Source organism: Cuculus canorus, chromosome 14 (genome assembly GCF_017976375.1).
Source record: "Cuculus canorus isolate bCucCan1 chromosome 14, bCucCan1.pri, whole genome shotgun sequence".
In the NCBI taxonomy this organism is placed as follows: domain Eukaryota; kingdom Metazoa; phylum Chordata; class Aves; order Cuculiformes; family Cuculidae; genus Cuculus; species Cuculus canorus.
The window spans coordinates 19541194-19562767 of NC_071414.1; the positions used below are offsets into that span (position 1 = coordinate 19541194).

At 52.3% G+C, this 21574-nt stretch overlaps 3 protein-coding genes across 8 annotated transcripts in view; 2 read left to right on the forward strand and 1 right to left on the reverse strand.

Annotated features, from left to right (window-relative positions):
• The window catches only part of ARHGAP26 (Rho GTPase activating protein 26), a 200940-nt gene that overhangs the window by 3150 nt on the left and 176216 nt on the right, over positions 1 to 21574 (forward strand). The gene's annotated exons all lie outside the window — the stretch shown is intronic.
• LOC128853631 (uncharacterized) lies at positions 1763 to 21479 on the forward strand. Of its 3 annotated transcripts, XR_008452249.1 has the most exons (9): positions 1763 to 1901; positions 3139 to 3317; positions 4608 to 4804; positions 5950 to 6056; positions 9634 to 9904; positions 10854 to 10971; positions 12271 to 12841; positions 16177 to 16411; positions 18487 to 21479. XR_008452249.1 is itself a non-coding variant. In XM_054079754.1 (8 exons), exons 5-8 carry the CDS (start codon positions 9723 to 9725, stop codon positions 16257 to 16259), a joined length of 954 nt encoding a protein of 317 aa, XP_053935729.1. In that variant the 5' UTR covers positions 1763 to 1901; positions 3139 to 3317; positions 4608 to 4804; positions 5950 to 6056; positions 9634 to 9722; the 3' UTR covers positions 16260 to 16758. The 3 variants fall into 3 exon arrangements, 1 of the variants encoding a protein (XP_053935729.1); XR_008452250.1 differs by lacking the exon at positions 4608 to 4804; XM_054079754.1 differs by lacking the exon at positions 18487 to 21479 and having other exon boundaries at positions 16177 to 16758.
• The window catches only part of FGF1 (fibroblast growth factor 1), a 29478-nt gene continuing 9798 nt past the window's right edge, over positions 1895 to 21574 (reverse strand). For 2 of the 4 annotated variants that reach the window (XM_009562239.2, XM_054079758.1), the window contains 3 exons: positions 9153 to 9346; positions 4145 to 4248; positions 1895 to 3165 (listed from right to left, as the gene is read on the reverse strand). In XM_009562239.2, the coding sequence (XP_009560534.1) occupies positions 2971 to 3165; positions 4145 to 4248; positions 9153 to 9321 (468 nt within the window). In that variant the 5' untranslated portion in view covers positions 9322 to 9346 and the 3' untranslated portion in view covers positions 1895 to 2970. Of the gene's footprint in view, positions 3166 to 4144; positions 4249 to 9152; positions 9347 to 13803; positions 14715 to 15191; positions 15369 to 21574 lie in introns of those variants that run through there. The other 2 variants (XM_054079759.1, XM_054079757.1) reach the window with 2 other exon arrangements.

Below are 21574 nucleotides of genomic sequence, written 5' to 3' on the forward strand. Positions count from 1 at the left end.
AGCAATTCTAAAGTGCAGTAATTAGTGGCTAATTACCACTGCAGAAATATGCAGGGCACAGTGCCTTTTATTCCTCCCACCCACGTAGAGCTGACTTATCTGGGATTTGCTGGGAGCGCTTGTCCCGTGTCCCTGATGGCAGGAATGGAAGAAGTGAGCAGGGGAGCCCAGGTGGGCAAACCCTGAGCCTGTGGGTGCCGTTAGGGGGAACTCGATCTGCTCCCCAGAGCAAAGGCCCTGAAGCTGGGGCAGAAACACCGCCTTTGGGCTCACAGCAACTGGCACGAGCCCAGGCAGTGACAGCCCCTCTGTCACACAGAGTTGGGAAGGTCCCTCCAGCTCTCCAGCCTAACACAGAGCCCCCTCCAAGAGCTCAGTGCATCAGCTGTCGGAGCTCTCAGCTCATTTATTATTTGTAAATCAGGTGAGATAATTGATAAACCTGCGCTGTGGGGCAGACAACCTTCCCCAGCTGTGTTTCTCAGGGACAGAATGTGGCTGTGAAGCCCCTCCTGCAGCCGCAGCAGCGAGGAGCCACCGGCTGGGGAGAGGTCCCGGCAGTGCCCCATGGACAGGGGAGAATGGATTGCAGTATCTAATTAGTGAACACTGCAGACCTTGTCATGGTGTTCCCAGAAGGTGCTGTGTGTGTGCAGCCGGCAGAGCCCCAGCTCAGCACCAGGTTGTGTGAACGGGAAAGCTGTTTGTGTTCTCCCTTCAGAAAGTGGTACAGAATCACCAGCGCCGTTGTTCAGCTCAAACACGCTGCTGCTCACCCGAGGGAAGATTCTCACCTTGCTGAGCTGCTGTGATGCTTCTGCCAGATCTGTCCTTCCGCAGCTTCAAAGGATTTATTATATCAAAATAAAGGTAAAATGAATTCGATTATCCATCTTTCCCAAACCAAACAGGAGCACTTTTCACCAATGACCCACAGTTGTTATTTCAACAGTGTCGTGTTTAATGACCTTAAGTTATGTTCTGCATCTAAATGCCTTTATTTTCCCCTTTATGGCTGAATAAGGAAAACCTGGGCCAATACACGTGACTGTAGGAAGGGAAGCATTAGGAAAAGTGTTTAGGAGCAGCGAGGCTCAAAGGCTTTCTGTGTGTCCCCACCCCAGCTTGTGGCCCAGGGTGAAGAAGAGGATAAAGTTCACCTTATCAGCCGTGTGAACTGCAGCAAATTCTGGTTTCCCTGGATTCTTTCCCCTCCCCCCCCACCGTTTGCTAGAACTGCAAAATTTGGGTTATTATTGTAGAAACAATAAAAAGTGCAGAGGCTGTGGCCATCCCTCTGTGCAGTGGGCACAGCGTCCGCTCAGGCTGTGCCGCCTGCCGTGGCACGGGTCCCCCAGCTCCCTCGGGGTCCCCAGTCGGGCGTCCCTGCTTGGGTGCTGTCACCGGAGTGACAGTCCCATCCCAAAGCTCAGCCTTGGAGTGAAGAAGCACCGTGATCCATTTTCACCCTGCTCCTCCCTGAGAGATTTACACTTTGTCACTCAATCACCTTTATTTAAGACCAAATATAACCTGCTGTATTATTTACTAACAAACTTTATTGTCCTGCTGCTGTTCCAGCATACTTTTTTCCAGCTCGAAATCTCAGTCAGATGGAGGTGGTGCCGGCCAGGCTGTGCGGCACTGCCGCAGCTCCAGCCTTGCGTGAGAGGACGACTACTGCGCTTTCGCTTCCTCAGCTGCCGAATCCGTCCCTCCGATGGGAAGCCCTGTGCCACATCTCCATGTGCACCTCACCTGCAGCCACAGCTGGGCTGTGACGAGTCACATGCGTGTGATGGAATTAGACCTGTTCCCAGTTTACTTTTTAATGCAATTTCACCAGAAAGGAGTATTTAAAGGCTTCAAGCTTGTCTACTCATGAGGAAACTCACTGTAAGGTAAAATGCACTCCCTGCTGGGGAAGCAGCAATTGGAGAAGTGCTGGGTGATAAGGCTTTGCCCCAGGGGTGCCTGGGCTGACCTGTGCCCCCGTGCAACTCGTGCCCGGTCACTGTGGGCATCCGCAGGTGCCCGAGGAGCCAGGGTAGAGCGTGGCAGCGTGGTGCTCTAATGATGCTCTTATTTGGCAGAAGCTGCTCTTGAGCTGGGGGAGTGAGAGACGCCCCCTGAGGAGAGGGTGTGAGGCACTGCTGTGATGCAGCCCATGCCTGGTGCACCATCACACCCTAACATCAGACCCCAGACTCTCCCGCTCTGCCCCATCCTCACTGGAACAACGTCGAGGGGCTTTGGTGCCTTGAATTACTTATGAACAGAGTGTCAAAGAGACAGATTTACTTAATAAATAAATACAAATAACATACGGCAGATACTAGCATGAAATACAGCAGTATTCCTGTTGTAAGGGAGGTTCGGGTGTCTAGAGCTCAGAATTTTGGCTGATGCTGCTTTAGTTTAAAATGCGGAGGGTGTCTGTGAGCATTTAACCAGGCTGCCACTTGGTAACATGACTGGTGGTACACTCGGAAACTGCTTGAAGGGTATATTAGAAGCTACATACTTAGGTGAGTAAATACGTTAATGCAGAATATCCTGGGACGTTTTGCCTTAGATGGACGTGGGACAGTAAAAGCGTGCATTCCCCTTGTATTTGGGGCGTCCTTGGGGTGCCCTTGGCCTCGTTGCTGGGTGCCTGCCTGGGACAGTTCTCTGTGGGTCCCCAGGAGCTGCAGGGCGGTCATGGTTTGAGGTGGCCCCGTGCTGCAGGGGAGACGGGGGTGCAGGTGGGCCTTGGGGGTGTTGGGGCTTTTCCCCTCACTTCTGCAAAGCTTCGCACAGAGCAAAGGAGCTCTACTTTGTCTGTTTTTGGTAAAGCCTTCACCTAAAGCTCGGAGCCCTAACGTTTGGCCCTATCATGCTAGCCAAAAAGAGAGAGCGCGAGGGAAAAGGAGGAGGCGGCAGCTAGGTTTTGGGGTTCGGGTCATCTCTGAGCTCCTGGGATGGGGCTCAGTCAGCTGAGACAGGCAGCGGAAGGAAGAGGATCGCCTTCTGGCCATAGTGAGTCCGTGGCCCCAGCTTGCTGCTCCCGTTCTTCTTCAGACCAACAAACCAGTTCTTATCTGCGTGCTTTTTGGAGGTGTACGTGTTGTAATGGTTTTCTTCTATTCTTTCAAGGAACAGGCATTCCTCCCCCAGTAACTGCTGAAAGAGAGACCCAGGTAATGACAGTGAGATGGGGTGATGCCTCTGGGAGGAGGACGTGTGTTCCTGATGCTGAGATCCCTGCCCTGGCACTCCCTGCTTCGGATGGTATCCAGACCCACCTGCAAGATCTTCATATTTAAAGCACAAAGGTAAGTATCCTTCACTTAGTCCCTGGGCTGCTCTGCAGTAACTTGTCCATGACCTGGGTATTTTGTTTGGCAGTAGCAGAGCCGGTGCTGGTGCCGGTGCTGCCTCCTGTGCCAGCACCTGTGTGGTGGCCTCTGTGAGTCAGAGCTTGAGCACAGGGGACAAACCAGCTCTGTGGGGAGGCTCAGCAGCCTGCGACCAGGATTATGTGTCACACGCTTTGCTATAAATGGGACTGTTCTCAAAGACCAGATTATTTTCGGTGCCCTACAGCCCTGGGCACAGGGGGGAAAGCTCCTGCCTTGCTCGATCCCGCTCGGACCGGAATGTTGCAGGTGCTGCTGCTCTTCTGGCACAGGGCTCAGTGTGAGCAGAATGGAGAGGGAGAAAGCAGGGCTGTCTTTGCTCTGCGTCTGTGGCCGTTCCTGGGGCTGCTTCCTCTTGCAGCACTGCCTCGCAAGTCCGTGGCAGAGGGGAGGGCAAGACAAGCTGCTGGGGTGGGAGAGCCGGGCTGGCGGTGCAGCAGCCCTGCACTGCTGGGATCCCTCCCGCGGCCCCGCTGGCAGCTGCCGAGGGGATGTGAAGCAGCTGCTGCTCCAGATATGAAATACAATATCCGCCGAGCATTTGAGGCAGGGCGATAGATGGTGTTATTTGATTACTTATTTATTTCCCCCCCAAAATAAAGCCGGATGGAGAGTGGCCGGCCAGCTACCAAAATAACAAACAGAGGCTAATTGTTGCTTGCGGTTTGCATTACTCAGAGCTACGAGATTTCTGCAGACCTCAAACCCTCTCTGTGTCTGGTCCCACATAACCTCCCACTTACCGAGCCGTAGAGCAGCCCGTTGGTGTCCATCGCCAGGTACTGCCCAGACTTGGTGCTCTTTATATACACCTCTCCCACGCTTTCCGCACTGAGCTGGAGCTGAACTGAAAGGAAAAATAAAAGAACAACAACAAGAAAGTGAAGGGAAAACAGGGAAAAGAAAAAAATAAAGGCTCTCAGCGATAACGTCCAAGCTACTAGGAATGCTAGCAGGGTATTTTTGTTCCGAAGCCCAGCTTATAAAGAGTTTATAAGAAACAGTAGAGCGTGTAATAAAAGTGTCCTTGTACCCTCTCCTTCAAAGAAACCCCACAGCCGTGTTTTGGGAACCGAATACCAATTTTTTCCTTATTTTACATCAAAGGAAGGGCAGCCATTTGGTTAAGGCACTGGAATGGGACACAGGAGATTGGGGTTTTAATTCTGGCTCTAATTTACAAATTTCTCATGTGGTTTTGACAAGACACTTAAGGAGTGACATATGAAGAAGTATTTTGAGAGCTAAACCGGGGATGGTCAGACTTCAGATTCCTGCGCTGCAACCCCCTGATCCAAAGCATCCCATCCGGCAGTGTCTTGCGGCTGGCGTTATCCGGCATGTCGTGGGCGGGTAGTGGAGAAATGGAATGGGCTGATCTACATCCTTAAAACCATCCGGAGGTAGCCGTGAGCCACATCTTAGATTGTCCTGGTTTGCAGTGCTAATGTGAATTTGGTATTAAACCAAGAGCTGAGCCTGCCAGCACACAGGCTGGGCAGGAGCAATGGATTCGTGGTGATGCTGAGTCGCTTCATGCCTGCTGGACACCAGCCTTCCATCCCTGGACTTCAGCTAGAAACTCTGGGGGGAAAAAAAAAGCTCCAGTTTGGTTTTGTACTGTGGGAGGAAAGCAGCTCAGCTGCAGGTCAGGGTGTCTGGGCCGCCTCCCTTCTGTACCTATCACAGCCGATTAACCTTTCTGTTTGTCTGGTTGCTCATTTTTGTCCTGTGAATCCCTTTTTTTTTTTACTTTACCTAATTACAGAAGTCTTGGAAAATGATTAAAACCTGGCTGAAGATCTTGTTTAATGAATTAATTGGGATGAGGCCATTTGAGGGGGAGAGAAGATTTTGGGCTTTCGCTCTGTAGCACTGTGAGCCCTGAACTCAGCTTTTTTCCCTGACATTATTCCTTTAGACATTTCTAACAGAAATATTTAGGTTGGTTTGAATGATGTATAAATGGATTGCACGAGCTCCAGCTTCTTCCTTCTTTTTTAATTTATTTTGTTTTATCGGGTTTTTTTTGGATTGAGTGGAAGGTCTCGTTACTTCTTGGCATGGCAGAATTTCACCCTGCCCTGGTGAAATCTGTGCTGTAATTGTTCACCTACTTAATTTTTAACATTTCCTGCTCAGTAAATGATAGAATCATAGAGTCAATAAGGTTGGAAAAGACCTCTAAGATCAGTCCAACCATCAGCCCAACCCAAGCGTGGATGCAGATTTGCAGTAATGCACAGTCGTGGGGCTTGCCTGGTTCAGGCTGGGAGCTGGCAGCCAGCAGACCCCGCAGCGGGTGAGCTCCCAGCCCACCCTGCATGCACTGCTGCAGCCCCAGGATGTGGCCAAGGAGAAATCCAGCCAGGAGAAAAAAGAAATGAGGTAAAAATTATGGTAGTGTCCTAAAAAGTGCCTCCGAGAGAGGGGACAGGAGGGCCTTCCAGCTGCTGATGGGGACGTTAAGGTCTCTGGGTGCAGATGGAGGGAGAAGGGCAGGTCCAGAGGAAGGAGCTCATGCACCAATTGTTGCATTTTTTTACAGGTCTGTACAGATATTTCTTTCTGTGAAGTAATAGGAAGAACCAGAGAAAATGAGACCATTTGTGGAAATGAGCATGGGCTTCATCCTCGAGGGTCTACAGTGTCCTGGTAAGTTTTGTTTTCATTTCATGGTACAAGCCCACAGCAGCCACGGATGCAGTGAGGGAACCCTTATGCAGAGCTGGACAACAAGGGCGCTGAGTGTGTGACTTCTTCTGTTCTCCTTAGAGATCCCCCCGATGCTGGGGCTTGCCCCTGGCAAGGTGATTTAAGATAAAAATATGAATTCTTGCTATCCATCTGGCGCAAAATGCATGTGGGCACAGGCAGTTTGCGAAGCACCAATGCAGGCTCTAACGCTGCTGTGATGCTGGACCCCTGGAGGAGCCGGGGGGGGGTTCTGTGTCTCATCTCTCCGCAGGGGCCTCTCCCTGCTGTCATCCCCAGGTTTCCTGTATGGAGCTGCCTTGCTCTGTGCCGGTTCTTGTCCCAGCTGTGTAAGCAGCATCCACGGGGGAGGTCATGCACCGGGCAGTGGTGCTGAGCAGCTCCGGTGTTTGCCAGGCGCAGAGGCAGGGCTGCGGGCAGGGTACCTCGCCGGCAGGGCTGCTCCGCTGGCACACAGCCCTCCCCAGAGTTTCCTCTGTAAATATTTGTACATTCGGATATCCAAGTTTACAAGATCATTTACAGGAGGTTCCTTTCTGGCAGAGGTTTCCAAACACGCGGCCCCAGGCCAGCAGCCGGCAAGGTGTGAGGGTGCCGGGGCGCAACGGGTGCCACGCGAGGAGCACTACTCGCATTTGCTGCCTGTGTGCACGGTGCGGCCGTGGGGAATGGTGGACGGAGGGCACATGCTCACTCCGAGGTGCTGGGTTTGCTCTGTCAGGGGAAAAGGGCTGAGCTGTGTGGTGGCGCCCGTACTGTGAGGTGGTTGACTCAAGGCTGGGGTGCAGGGGCTGGGCACTGGTGTCCTCGCTAGCACTCCCTGTCCCAGGAGATGTCACCTTGCCGCTGGGTCATCAAACCTGTGCTGAGCTCCCTGGGGCACGCGGGCGTCTCCGCATCCCCCTTCTGACTCCAGCAAAATCTCAGCTCAGGCAAAGCGTTGCAGAGATGCCTGTTGAGTTTGTACGGCCTCTGCAGCTGCCGCCTTGTGGGTTCTGTGAGCTCCCTCCTGTCTTCTGCAGATCCTCTGGGCCGGTGTCCTCCTCTGCCTCTTGCAGGGGGTTGCGAGAGGTTGTGTGCCTGGTTTATTCCAGGCTGGAGGCTGCCTGCCCTGGCCGTGTTTATCCAGCCTCAGTGAGCTCATCCCAGCGCTGCCGTGTGCCGCACAAGTGGAGTGGAAACGGCATTTGTAATTAAAACTCTGCTATAAACTGCCTTGCATTGAAAAAAAAAACGACAAGACAGAAGGTTAAGTTTAGAGGGGAGAATGCCACATCTACGCATGTGGCTTAAAAAAAAAGAAAGTATTTTTCTTAGCATTTTTAAGGCAGACTTGGCTCCCCCCAGCCTTTCTTTCTGACCAGCTTGGAGCCTGGCAGGTCCCAGCTGTATTCCAGTAAATGGTCAGGATATGGTGTGCCAGGAGGTTTCTGCCCAGGACCAAGAGCTCTGGTTTCTTGGGTTTTGGTGGGCAAGAGCTCAGCCCCACTGCCCGCAGAGCCCCGCAGGGAGCTTCGCTGCATGCTCACCCAGCTCTCCTCAGGCATCGGCTTAAAGAACCCTCTCAAGCATTTTGGAAGTGCAAGAACCCTGAAAGGTTAAAGCTCCCCAACCGATTCCTTGGATTTTGTGTTTTTGTCCTTATACAGCCCTTTTCTCTTTTGTCTGAGTGATTTTCTGGGGCTTTGCTCTGTGCAGCCCCCCGGTCCCTGCTGGTGGCCTGGCCGGGCTCAGCAGGGAGAGCCCAGAGGCTTCTTGGTGTCAGGGCCGGGTGCTCGGCTCCCGACTGACGGCTTTGCATGGCTCGGTCATAGCAAGAGAGCCTCAGCCGCGCGGCTTGGCTCTGCTTTTGTGGGTTGCTGGCAGGTTGCTGTCTCAATGCCTTTGGTGACACAGACAACCACTGAGTAGGACAAACATGCCCCTTGCCTTACCGTACAGGATAATAGCATTAATTTTTGACACTAAATCTTGCCCTCCACCAACCAATCTGCAGCACTTTATGGCAGCAGTTACAAAACCATCACTTTTTGGTGAGTGAGTCCTGCCAGCTTCTGAGGGTAAACTTCTATGCTGATTACGGAGAACGAACATGCTCCTGGAAAGACAGTGGGATGTGCAAATGGGAAGAGCGTTGGGAGCTGCATGAGCAGGTCCCCAAAGCCCCATGGGCTGGAGCTGCAGAGAGCAGGGATGGGCAAGAGGAGATTCCGGCGGCGGATGGCAGCTCTGGTGGCCTCTGAAAGCTTTGTGACACACAAAATGTATTGTAACTGCTGCAGGGTACAGGAAGCTATACTAATTTTCATTAAAAAAGTAAATGGTAACACGAGTGCATTTCTAAAGCTGTAAGCCACAATGAAACTCTCTCCAAGCTAATTCTTGCCTCTACTGGGCGTTTGCATCCTGCAGGCATTTAATTTGTTGCATAGGGGGAGCGTGAAGTTCCCCAAATGCAAGGGGATGCTGTGTGCAGAGCACACAGCTAAAATCTTTTCTGTGTGCAGAGGAATCTGGGCCCAACCTCCCACTCCAGCTGCTGACTTCACCTGCGAGGATGCACGGCTGCAGCGCTTCGGGAAATGTTGCCTTTGCACAGCCCACTGTTGGCTCACCCAGAGTGAATGCACAGATGCCATACAATTCGGTGTGATGGCTGTGAGTGCGTAGGACGCGAGGCTGCTTCTCAGCCTTTTATTGCAGCTGCCAGCTTGCTACGTAATCCGGCTGTGCTGCAATTAGCACTTTGGCCCTGCATGGTCTGCCTGTCTGTCATTATAGTTGATGACCAATTTCAGATTTAATGCTTTTGCAGATGTGAAATAGCACACATATAGTGCTGCCCTGGGTTCTGCATACGAGCTATACAGGTGCTTGGGGGGTGTGCTGACTCCTGGAAAGGTGTCTTGCCACCAGGAGGAAAGAGAGCCTGGTAGAAAGCCCATATTCTCCAGCTCCCCACTTCCTGGCTGATAAAGGCTGATAAAACCCTAGGAGCAAAGAGGAGTGCCAAGAAGCCCCGTCGTGTTTGCTTACTGTGCTGGTCACTTCGGTCCCTGGTCCCATCCACTTTGCCATCTGGGAGGATCCGTAGGAAGTGGCCCCCGTTGCTGCAGTAGAGGAGTTTGGGTTTCTTGTAGTTCCCCAGAGGGAGGTTGAACTTCTCGGTCAGGGCAGTGAAGGTGGTGATCTCCCCTTCGGCCATCGCTCAGCCTCTCCCGGCGGACGGGCTGCAAGAGACGTGGTGGGGGATGGCAGGGGCGGCACTGAGTGCTTGGCACACGCTGCTGCTGCCAGGCTTTAAAGGGAGGGGAGGGAGCCCGGTGGTCCCCAGCCTGGCTGCGGGGCAGGTGATTCACACCGTGGACGATGGCCCTGGCGGTGACACAGCCCCAAAGGTGATGTTCCTTGGCGTGGGAGGTGTGGGGGGGTCATCTCCTTGCTGTGCGGTGGGGACTGTGTCCTTTTAATTTTATCATTGCAGATTCTGTTTTCTTTCTGCTTTCTATTGACGTAGGTACTAAAATTATACACTGAAAAACAAAGGTTGAAAACCACCCAGTGTCTGATTGGAACCCACAGGAGGCAGGAAGGGAGCCCAGGTTAATGACCCTCTCCACTATTACAACTTCCAAATGCGATTCTGAGTGTTATTGCAACACGTACCGCGCGCCAGAGAGCAAACGTTACCTCATCCCTTGGCACGGGGCACCTCACCTGGCCAAGGCACACTCGCTAAGGATCAGAATACGGCCGATGCTGCGGGAGGCGAGGAGCGGGGCAGGAGGGTGAGCAGTAAGCAGGAAGTTGACCCATATGCTGATGGGAAAAAGGAACTCTGGGTCTCAATTAGACCATGTTTGTGCTCCCTGGCATCTCAATAGAAGTGGTTAAAAGCTAAAGGCAAAGCTTTGGCTGATGCAGAACGGGGCACGGGACAATACCAGCTGCTCAGGAGCAACACGCACCATCTCATGAGAGAACAGCAAAAGACCGGGCATGGTATAAATGTAGATACAGGAAATGACTTTAAATGTAATGTGTTCCCATAGCTATATTACGGGAAGTATTATATAGTCACTGTTTATATATTTTTCTCTATTTATAGGTTGTAAAAATGTCTGCTTGGCACCAAGTTGTGCTACTCAGGCATTAGGATGGAGCCAATATTGCACAGAGTGGGTTTGCTGTGGAGCTTAAAGAGCAGCCTGGGAGATATTGACTGTGACTCTTTGCGATACAAACACACACACATATATACACACATAATCTCCAAACATTCAGCTGTAAACTCTTATGTATTTAAATTTGCAAATGCAGCTGCAAGGAGGAGGAACTACTGCTTCGAGTGGATCCCAAAAGCCTGCAGCAGACAAAAATGTCCATAAGTAGGGATGCTAAAAGTGGAAAACGTAGAATGACTTCATTGCTAGCGCTGAAAACACACCCAGCCGTTGCAACCAGCTCTGGTTAAAGGACAGAGGCTGCAACCCTTACTCTCAGATGTGTTCCCTTGAGTCTGTCAGAACAGACACAACCACGAAGAAAGAAAATATCCCCTGCCATCCCCAGTTCTTTCTGGCAGCTGTTGGCTCACAACAGCTTCTCTCTCCTCCTGCCTGCCAGCCCACGTTCCGCTGCAGCTGGAGATACTGAATCGCTGAGACAACACCTGAACCCGAAGTCAAAATGCAGGGACAAATTATTTAAAGCTCTTCCCCATTGCCTTTTCTCCAGATCTGTTTTCATCTTGTTTGGTGAGTCCCATTTGCTGGAGTCCAACCAAGTTCTGCAGCCGCCTCTGCTGATGCTCGTGCTCCCGAACTGCACAAAAGCCGTGTCCGTCTCAGCACTGGTGAGCTCTCCCTTCATGTGTTCAGAAGTTGCAAAGGTTCACAGATTCCCCATTCAACACAGACAAGTTTTTGGGAAGTTCTTGCTGCAGGTGGTAACGCAGGCAGGCCCGGGTCTCCTGCAATGGCTGCTGCAGCAGCTCAGGAGCTTTATGGTTCCTGGAGGCTTTCCAAGGCAGCTGATGAGCTACCTAAGCGTAGCTGCAACATCTTTTTCTAACGCAGTTGTCAGATAGATGAAATCAGGTGTTTCTCAGAGTGTTTTGTCCCAAAATTTATTTTTCTGTCAAGAGACCATACTTTTCCTGTAGAAGTTCAGTTTTTAATGCCAACTGCCAGCCAAGCTTTCCCTGAACAGAAGCCCTCAAGGTGTTTATCATGGGACATAAGGCTTTAGTGCTTTACTGAGCATTAATCCAGATCCATGGTATTGTGTAATTTACTGGAACTAAAGCTTTTCTTGAGCTTTATCTGAAGGTAAAAGGCAATCAGAAGTCTCCTGGACTGATGAAGGAAAGAAGTGAGAAATAAATATCCCAAAGTCAAGAGTTCAGATCAGGATCTCAGCAAACTTTGGCTGCAGCCAGTGCGAGCGAGGCACAGGCTGAGATGCTCCCCTGGGTCACCTGAAGGTCTGCATGTTCATCTATGGAGAGTTCTAACAGAGCAGTTCAACTGGAAAGGCTTCTTCATTTTCACATGTTCCCTTTAAGGTCTTTTTGCTGGTTTTAGAATGTGTTTGGTGCTCTCCAGCTGCCTTTGACCCCACAGGAGAAGCTGAATGAACACTATTTTCCACTCCCGTTGTCTGTCCTTGCTAAATACTATCACTGTTCTCATACTTTTATGACCATGGAGTCGGTACTTTACGCACACCACCACTCACGGCCCTACTATTATACTTTTGGCAGGAACATGTTAGGTTTTTATGGGAATTGAAAGCAAGAGTGAGAGAGGGAACCCGAACCAAAGACAACATAAAGGGCCTTATTTCTTTGGGTGGAAGCCCAACAAAATGATTAAATAGCTCAAAGCAGAACAGAAAACTCTCTCCAAGATGCTAAGCTGAGAGACACCACACTCCAGCAGTTATTTGGTGCCCTGTGGAGAAATAAAAGTGTTCCAAGAGGAGACCGCTGCAAGAGGAGGTCATCTGCTTCTGAGCAGCTGACTCTGCAGGTTGCAGCAGGACAGTAAGTTGGAGCTCAAGTTGGATAATGTTTGACCAAGACCGGCTGTGTTTGTGCTCTCCTCCTTCCTCCCACCTCTGAGTAACACACTCATCCACTTTGCTCCCACAGCTTTCCTGTGCTGCACTGCCTAAGAGAAAAGCACTGCTGAGCATGCATGGCATCTGCATCGGGAGCTGGACCAGGGCATCGGCACTGGGGTGGCCTCAGCTCTGTCTGCAGGTACAGATTGCACAGGGTCCTGCCAGCAGCCCAGGGGCACTTGCTCTTCTTCCTGGGCTGTGGAAAGGGATATCGGAACCCCAAAAGATCAAAATCAGATTTCTAAAGAGAAAAAAAGGGCTTGGAAGTGGAGTCAAACCCCAATGTTCATTTCAGCCAACTCCTACTAGACTTTGGTGGCTGGAGCACTGCAGTGCATGTTCCTTGCAGAAGCAAGGAGAGATGAGCCCGGCGTGGGACTGGAATAGCTGTGAAATTCTGAGAAGTTTGGAGTCAGCTCCAAAGTTTATCGCTGACCGCCTCTGCTGCAGCAGCCAAACCAGTGGCTTTGATGTGAAATCCCAAACTCTGCAAGCATCCGAGTCTGAACATCGAGGGCCGCTTATGTTGCCAATAACAGGCGAACTCTGTGTGAGATCCGAAATAACAGTGCAACTAGGGGCTGTGGAAAAGGAGAGAGGTTCTGTTCCTTTCCTCTTTTAAAATCAATGCTGACGTTACTGAGAGGGGCTCCAGGAAAGCTGGGGAGGGGCTCTGGATCAGGGAGTGCAGGGGCAGGATGAGGGGGAATGGTTTTCAGCTGAAGGAGGGAAGATTGAGATGAAATCTTAGGAATAAATGTTTTCTTGTGAGGGTGGGGAGGCCCTGGACCAGTTTGCCCGGAGCAGTGGTGGCTGCTCCATCCCTGGAGGGGTTCCGGGCCAGGTTGGATGGGGCTTGGAGCCCCTGATCCAGCGGGAGGTGTCCCTGCCCATGGCAGGGTGTGGAACTGGATGGGCTTTGAGTTCCTTCCAGCCCAACTCATTCCATGGATTTGTGAACTTGGGGGATTACCAATGGTGCAAAAGTCTTCTGCATGTCTGGATTGCCATGTCACACTTGGACCAGGCTGTTTGTGGCTTTTTTTCTTTAAGTATAACATACCTGGCTATTATATGGTGGAAATCAGAGAGATCTCACCTAGTGTGGGTTAAAGCAAGACCGGAGGTTGACTCAAATACATTAAAATTGTCCTTGGCTTTGGATACAATACTTTATATAGAATTGAAAAGAACTCTTCTATCTGGCCTCTTTTAAGCACCCCTTCAGAACACGTGTGGGAGCGGTGATGAAAAGGCTCGTCCTAGTTGTCACCTAGCTGATCGGATAAAGATCATCCTGAGAACTCCAACCAGGTGAGATGCCAGCAACACCCAAGAGTCTTTTAAGGTTTGGTCTAACTTCAGTTCATGAGATCATTGTCTCCTGAATGGGGCTCTGGTGTGTTCAGTGGAAACTGCAGTTGGGTTCACTTTGGAAAGCATTATTTTCTCAAAGCAGAAATCGGGTTTATTCCAGGGTGTGTAGCTCAGCAGTGATCAGGCAGCCTCACCTCCTGATGAGCTCTTTACCCATTCCCACTCGGACAGAGCAGTCCAGCATCACCTCCTGATGAGCTCTTTACCCATTCCCACTCGGACAGATGCTCCATATGGGATGGAAAGCAGTTACAACAGGCAGATTATTTTTAGGGAATTCAGACCCTGGCTTCCCTCCACACTTTGCCTGTCCTGAGGGATTCCTGAAGCGTCCTGGCTTGGCGCTGGCCTGACAGCTACAGCTTCCAAGTGATCCAGGAGCTGCCTGAGGGTGCAGAGTAAGCACCTCTTGGAGAAACAGGGATTTTACTTATCATAATTTTTAGAGATCCATTGTGTGGGATGCATTTCCTTAGCCAGGAAAGGACAAGAGGTTCCGTTGTGCACTGGTTGCTCCAGGAGTGGCAGAGGGTCTGGGGTTCCCGGCACAGCCAGCCTGCAGGGGCTGCCTTCCCTCCGAAGGGCAGTGCAAGGCACAGCTCGAGTTTTTTGGACTATGCATCCTCTTAGAAGGACTTAATAATGATTAGGCAAAGCAAATGTTAAATATGTAATAGATCATTTAGTGCATATCAGCGGAATGCACTGGCCTGTTTCCAGTCAGTGTTTATGGCAAAGTGATTTTATCTCTAGCAATGTGATTAACTGCTTAATGAAATATTTATCAGTCAGATTTTACCCTTTGCAAGTGGACTGTGTGGTGTAATGTGTGACCAAAACTGTAGAAATGAATTTAACTAATGCCTGTTGTCCTCGTCTCCTGCTCTCCACCAGAAAACACGGTCATTCCAGTCAGGTCATACTGGATTTGTGGCCCAGAAAACAGACAGCATATATGTGGACCTTTCAGCAGTTTACTGAGTGGGTGACGCTAATGGCAAGAGTGAGTGAGTGAGTTCTTTGCTGAAGAAAAGGCTGATGATAACCACCAGGAGCATCGTGGTAGAGACTGATTCAGAGAAGGCTGCATCCTGCCTAGGAGGAAGGGAAAGGGAGTTCTGACTTAAGAACTGCAGCAGGGGTTAACCTTCCAGAGAATCATAGAGTGGTTTGAGTTGGAAGGGACCTTAAAGATCATCCTGTTCTAACCCCTTTTGCCTACCATCCCTTGAAGGCAGCATTTAAAAATGCATGGGTGGACTAGAGAGGGACATCTGGCTCCAGGTAAAGGGAGACTATCCTGTACCGCCAGGGATGCCCTTACACCAGCGGGCCACCACCAGCCCTTGGGAAATGTGTGTTCAGGGCACTGGTCCCATGGTCACCTTCCTGGAGGTGCCGTGAGCATCGTGCAGCTCCCCAGCACCCTTCGCCCCTCGGCAGACCCTGATGGGTGCCAGCGATCAGCCCTGCCCAGCCTGCGGCTGCCTCCATACCGCGCTCGAGAGACATGAGGTTGGTTGGGGTGGATTTGTCCATTTGATGCCGTCCCAGTCCTGGTTTAGCTCCTGCCTCATCTTCCTGTACAGCAGAGAGGGCCAGGGGGATGTGTTCCCATCTTGGGGGTGGAATCCCTCTGCAGAGCTCAGCTGCACAGTGGCTGGCACGCGTGACTTCAGGGTGGCCTGGAGGCTGGGGTATCCCCGCTTCTTGTTTAAGCTGAGACGTCCAGTGCAACATCTCAGCAAACTGGCAGCATCCATGGGGAGATGGGAAAACAAAGTGATGATCCACTTTCTAATTACCTTCCAGCCTTTCCCATCTCCCCACCCACGGCCTTCTGTAATCTGGTGATTAACTTAATTACAGTTCCAGCTCCAGGAGTCAATCCAGCCCGAGAGCAGGAGGTTTGCCAGGAAGGTCTTGCCCCAAGTGTCCAGTCCGTGTTCAGACTAAGACCATGGACACATACATGAGCACCGCCGGCTGTGGAACATTGGTTCCCGTGGGCATTTAAGTGCCAACTCCCAATGCAAGCCAGATGCGTGGGACCTGCTATATGGAAAGAACACTGTGGATGGAGAATCACACAAGCTTTTCTCCAGCAAAGAATGGGGTGGAGGATGGTCCCTGGCTCCCTCCCTCCCCAGGCAGAGCTCATCTCTATTTTAAGACACCATTTACAGCTTTCATTGACGAGGCTGGTCTGTCCAGCACAGGCAGGTGCTTCCATCGCAGCACGCTCAGCACTGGAGCTGCAGCTCTTCCCTGGGGACCAGGGGCTGAGCCAGGACCGGGGGTCCAGGGTTGGGCTGCCAGGGCCAGAGCCTGGCTGTGGCCACCACGCTGGCACTGGCAGGAGGTGACAGCCGGGAGTGTCTGGTTCACCGGGTCACCTTGCATCCCAAGGCACCTCTACCTCTGCTGCCTCAGTAGCATTGCAACAGGCATCCTAATTATAAAAGGGAATTAATGGAGGAACACTGAGGGCTTTCCCTTCCCTTGAGGAGGTGGTGTGCGCTGTCTGCCTTTTACAACTGCCCTTTCTCCCTTGCAGGCTCACGATGGGACCGAGGTACAGCACTGTCCTTCTCCTGTGCTTCGCTGCAGCGCTGCCTCGCAGCCCCTCGCTCCCACTGACCGAGATGCGCCGACACGTGGAAGCGGCTGGGAGCAGCCACTGACGTGTGCCACGAACTACACCATCCTCGCGGTCTTACCTCTGGTACCTGAAGAGCTCCGGGCTGCCAAGGCTGCCAGGGAAGGACCCAGGAGCGACACACTGGGAGCAGGTACCTTATTTTGGGCATTTGCTGCTGGGCAGTGGGTGGGTTGAGAGCAGGGCTGTGTGCACCTCTCCTCCATGGGTCTCCCTGTTTTGCTTCCCAGGGGCAAATCGTGTGGAGGGAGTAGAAACCACAAGGGATGCTGTAAAAACTGATCTGTTGTTACAGGCTGAAATGTTCCGTGATGATGCAGGAAACCATTCTGGGCAGGGGTCGCTCCACGTGCCCCAGCGTGGTGGTGGACGGGTAAGGTGGCATCTCTTCCTCTGGCTCCTGCCTAGCAACCGGAGGCGTAGGGGCGTCCCTGCAGCGGGCACCTCATCCACATCCTGCTCAGGACCCGCTGCCCGGTTCCTGACAGGCAGAGGGGTTTAGCTGGGTGACACTCCACAAGGTGGCAAATGCCACCGTCCCCCCGCCACCCACCCCAGTGTCTGCGCTGGACCCTGGGCCAAATGCCAGACCACAAAGCAGCAGCGCCCGGGCTGTGTGGGCTCACGCTGCAGGTGTGGCTGCCCCACGGCCGCCGGCTCCTGCCCACCCACCCACGGACGGACAGATGGACGGACAGGCGGCAGTGCTGGCCATGGGCAGGCTCCTCATGGCTTGGTTTTACTGCTCTGGCTAAGGGCACTTTTCTCCAGCTCTCCTCTCTCCTCTGTCTCTCGGAGCATTTTGGTATGGGAGATGCAGACACAAGGCTGCTTGCTCTGCTTGCACACCAGCTCTGCCTGGTAAAACCAGCAGGTGACCTCAAATGACAGATTCTAGTCTCAACATGTCACTCTATGCAATGCTCTTACTCCAGAGTCTGCTCTTATTCTCCTGTTGTACAAGTCCCTGCTGATCCCTGTCCCATCCCAAGCAAAACATCCTGCCGAGGGCTGTGTTTCAGGTAGTGCCTGGTCGCTGCCTCTCTTGCTCACTCTCACTCAGCCACGAGCTCTCTCAGCACTCCGAGAGGTCCAAACTCTCAGTGTGCTATTGCTAATGAGTCATGAGGCTTGAATTAAGAGGGAAAAGCAGGAATTTTCACATGGTGGCAGCTGCAACGCTTCCTGCAGCTGGCCCTCTGAAGGGTGGCCAAGCTCAATCAAGGGGTTGGCTCTGGCTTCCAATCTGGGATTTGAGTTTGGGCTCAGGCTTTGTACCATGTCTTTCCCCAAAGCAGCAGAGGATGTTGCAATTGAGGGTTTCATCTCCAGGCCCAGTGAAACCCCACATCCATCCTCGTGGTTAACCATCAGCAGACGTATCATCCCTCAGAAATCAAACTTCCTCCAGCATCGTCTCAGTCTTGGTTGTTCCAAGGAAAATTACTTTGTTTCTGCGTTTGCCATAAGCTCAGCACTGATTTACTGAGCTCGAAGTGCACAGGGTGTTAATATAAGGAGTATAGACCTTGTCTTGCTAAGTTAGAATCCTGGAAAGATTCAGTTCTTAATTCTGCTGCTCGATATCTTATTTTACATTTAGCACCCAGCAGCTATGGATGCTAATGCCTGTTTTTCCCTCTGAGCTGTCTGAGTAAACAGCCCGGACTGTGTTTTCCTGCTCACACCGTTGCTCAATACCTTAACACTGCAAAAAAAAGCTTGAGATAATAAATGCTGTTACCAGGAAAATCCTTCAATAATTTTCTAATCTACATGACTTTAGGGTTGGAAAAAATGCCTTATAGCATGAAAATGTGGTGCACAAGGGCATGTAAGGAGGGTTTCAAATGTAAGATCAGAGTAAGACAAGCTCAAAGCTGAATCTTGTAAAGTGCAGATGAGACGGGCAGCAAAAAAACTAGAATAATTAGCTGTGGATAACCAGCCACTGGAATAAACTAGTGAGAGAAGCAGTGTTTCTCCACCTCCTTCTGTCTGTAGAGCCAGATCAAATAGACCCGTGATCTTCAGGCAAAAACTGGGGGGTTCTCAGCTGAAGGCAGTGGGTGGCTCTGGGGGTCACAGACACTGGGCTGTCCCTTTGTCATCCTCATTTCCAGCCTAGAAAAGAGCATGAATCACACGCTGGAATGTGTCAGACCGTGGTAGAAAGTACAGCCCTAATTCAGGTTCTCTCTGTTCCAGACAGAGGTATTTCCGAGGCACCTGCGTCTGTGAAGAGGTGGGCACCAATTTTTCCTTCCTATGCCATCGGTGAAGAAAGCAGCACGACCACAGGCTGCACGTCAGCAGGCAGGAGCTGACATGCTCCAAGGAAAACAGTGCCCTGCCTCGGCCGCCGCCGCAGGGTTCCATAACAGCACCCTCAGAGGCAGGGCGATATTTGTTTGAAGGATCTTCTACCATTTCTCATCTCCGTAAACAACAAACCACCATAAAAAGCTCCATCACAGGAGAGAAGTCTGCAATTTTAACCACCTGAGAGGACTCAGCTGCTGTACCGGAGCGCTTTGCAGCGGGCTGGCCGCGGAGGTGACACCCACGCGGTTTATTTCCAGCTCCCGAGTGGGCAGTCTGGAGACACATGGATGTTTTTCCTGCCCGGTGTTTATGGGGAGAGCCGTGGGGTCAGGCTGGCCCACAGGGATGCAGCGAGGATGCTAAGTGATGGCAGGGAGCAGGAAGATGCCCTGGAGCATATAAGAGGAAAAAACTTCACACTAAACCAAAAAACTTAGAGATAAAGAAGGCAGCCTCGCAACTCACGGGTTGTGAGCATCGTCATCCCTGTGGCACCTCGACAGTGCCTGGGCATGGGCGCGGCTCACAGCCCCAAACAGCGCGCCAGGAGCCCACTGCAGTGATGTGGGTCTTGCAGGGACTTGGAATGCCAAGGCTGTTGTTTTACAGATTTATAAAGTGTCTCCATCCCAGTGCAACTCATAAGATGCTTGGCTCAGACTGGCCGAATCTTTAAAGATGACATAAACGCTCCCCGGTAAATGCAGCTTCCCCTTTGAAACCCGGCTGGTCTCAGGGCACAAACATCCCGCGCTCGCACACAATAACTTCCCTGCAACCACTGCCAGGTGCTCACTGGGGTCTGCAGGAGCCGGGCAGCGAGCCCCGAGGCAGAGCTCCAGCTCAGCACCCGAAGGCAGCCGCTCGCAGCAGCCCTGGGTGCGCAGTAGCTGTCAGGGAGAGCAATGATGGATGAGACCGAACCTCTGTGCCAGCTCCGTGGTTTGGGAATGAACAGCTGCCGTCCCTGTCAGCTTAGCCAGGGATGCTGGGACCCCAATGGGTTTTTTATTTTTTTTCTTACTTGGGAGCCGTGGATTCACCCCTGTGTTGGGGTCCTCAGGGAGTAACGAGCATCCCCCGGCTGCCTGCACCATTCACTGCGATTCGTGTGGCACCCATGCAGCATCGCATCTGCACCAGGTTAAGTGTGAGCTACAACCCTTCCTTGATAGTGTGGCAGTTTGTAAACTCTTCCCATCAGGTGGAAGCTTTTTAGAAGACCCCACCACAAAGGGAACAGTAAGGAAGTGGAAGGGATGGCTTTTCACTTGATGCTGAATACTTGTATCTTTTATGTCCAAGATCTGACCAACAATTGAAACTTGGATATAAAAGGAGGTGGAAATTTCAGTGGAAAATGTACCCAATTTTTACGGTGTGTAAAGTGCCTCTGGTGTAAGCGAACAGCTTGTATCTGGAGTTCATCTTCTGGTGTGCGGACTGGATTTGTCATGGTAAAGATCTCCCCCTCCTGTCCGCCCAGACTGTGCGGGACCAGAGCAAACAGCGGAGCCGCTCGCTCAGGGTTCCTGCTTTTGTTCTCCGTCACCCGAGCACAGGTCAGACAGGCTCAGCGCACAGCTTGGGGGCCACTCTGAGCAAATGAGGGTGACCCTGCCTGGACGCTTGGCTTGCAGGCTGGGCGAGCTGCCTGCCTGCAGACCCTGGGCTGGATGCTGGCTGTGAGCCCGCGAGGGCAACCATGCGCCTTGCACGGGCCACCACCAGGACTGCGCTCCACCTCGGGGTGTCCCGCAGGACCCAGGGATGGGCTCCAGTGGGGTAGAGGAGAACTGTCTTGCAGTGCCAGGAGAAGACTGTGCGCAGCCCTGCCACCCTGTCCATGCAGAGCAACCCATGGGTGGAGGAGGACTGAGCTGGGTGGGGAAGGGCGCAGGCAGCACTGGGCACCAGCGGTTGTCCCTGAGCAGTGCTGGGGGTGCCTGAGGACAGCTCTGGAGGAGAAGCCGTCCAGCCGTGGTCTCTGGTGGTGGCATGCAAAGGGCAGCAGTGAGAGCTGCTCTGGGAGGTGCTGCCGGTGGGCTCAGGTGTTCTGCAGAAATAAAGTCCCTGCGCAGGCGAGTGCTCACGGGGCTCGTTGGAAGGAAGGACAGAATTTACTGACGCTAGAGGTGTGGGAAGAGCAGACCTGAGGTCAAGGCTGACGCCCAGATTTTGACTCTTGAAGCACAGATCTAAGTTAAGAGCCAGGGCAGACGTTATGAGCACGAGAAAGCTGAGTCATTTATGAACTGTGTGTCTAGACCGTTGTGGGCAAAGTGCAAATCTCTGGGAGGACAACTCAGAGGACACCACCACTCCAGAAATGAGTCTGAAGGGGACAAAGGGATTTTGGATGTCACCCTGTGAGTCAGTGGCACGGAGCCAGGGCTGGGGATGGCACCCTGCGGCACAGAAACCAGCCCGGCTCCCCAGCCTCAAAAACCCTTGTGTGGAAAACCCTTTTCTGCCTCTTTTCTGATCTTTGTCCAGAGGGTCGGCTGTCAGGCACGGATACCTCAGGGTTGGAGTTGCTGTCTACGAGATATCTGCTCAGTCCATCCCTGGGCAGCCTGCTCGCTCTGCGTGCTTTCCCCGGGTGAGGGAGTGGGTTTGGGATGCAGGGGCAGCACAAACCGCCGTGAGGCGATGCACGGGGTCAGGCACCCCAGTGAGGGGGTACGCAGCCGGGTAAGGGGGTACCCAGGCAGCCTGGTGAGGGTGTACACCGCCAGGTAAGGGAGTACACAGGGAGCAGGCAGCCCGACGAGGGCTCTGCAGCTGCAGAGAGGCTGTGCCAGGTTGCAGGGTGAGCAGCTCTGCCTGACTTTTCCAACCAAACAGGTTTTCTGCTCTCACTCCAAAGCCCCCTGCAGTGGGCTGAGCGGTGGCAGGGAGCTCTGTGGCAGCTTCTGCACCTGGGCTTGAATGAGGGATATGGGATCACTCAGTGACTGTAATTAATGCC

Bases quoted from the DNA above. Each gene is read 5' to 3' on its own strand.
- LOC128853631 (XM_054079754.1), top strand. From the start codon at position 9,723: ATGACCCTCTCCACTATTACAACTTCCAAATGCGATTCTGAGTGTTAT. The intron at 9,905-10,853 runs GTGAGCAGTAAG...CCTTTTCTCCAG, and splicing joins GCGAGGAGCGGGGCAGGAGG to ATCTGTTTTCATCTTGTTTG. The intron at 10,972-12,270 runs GTGAGCTCTCCC...TTGCTCCCACAG, and splicing joins CCGTGTCCGTCTCAGCACTG to CTTTCCTGTGCTGCACTGCC.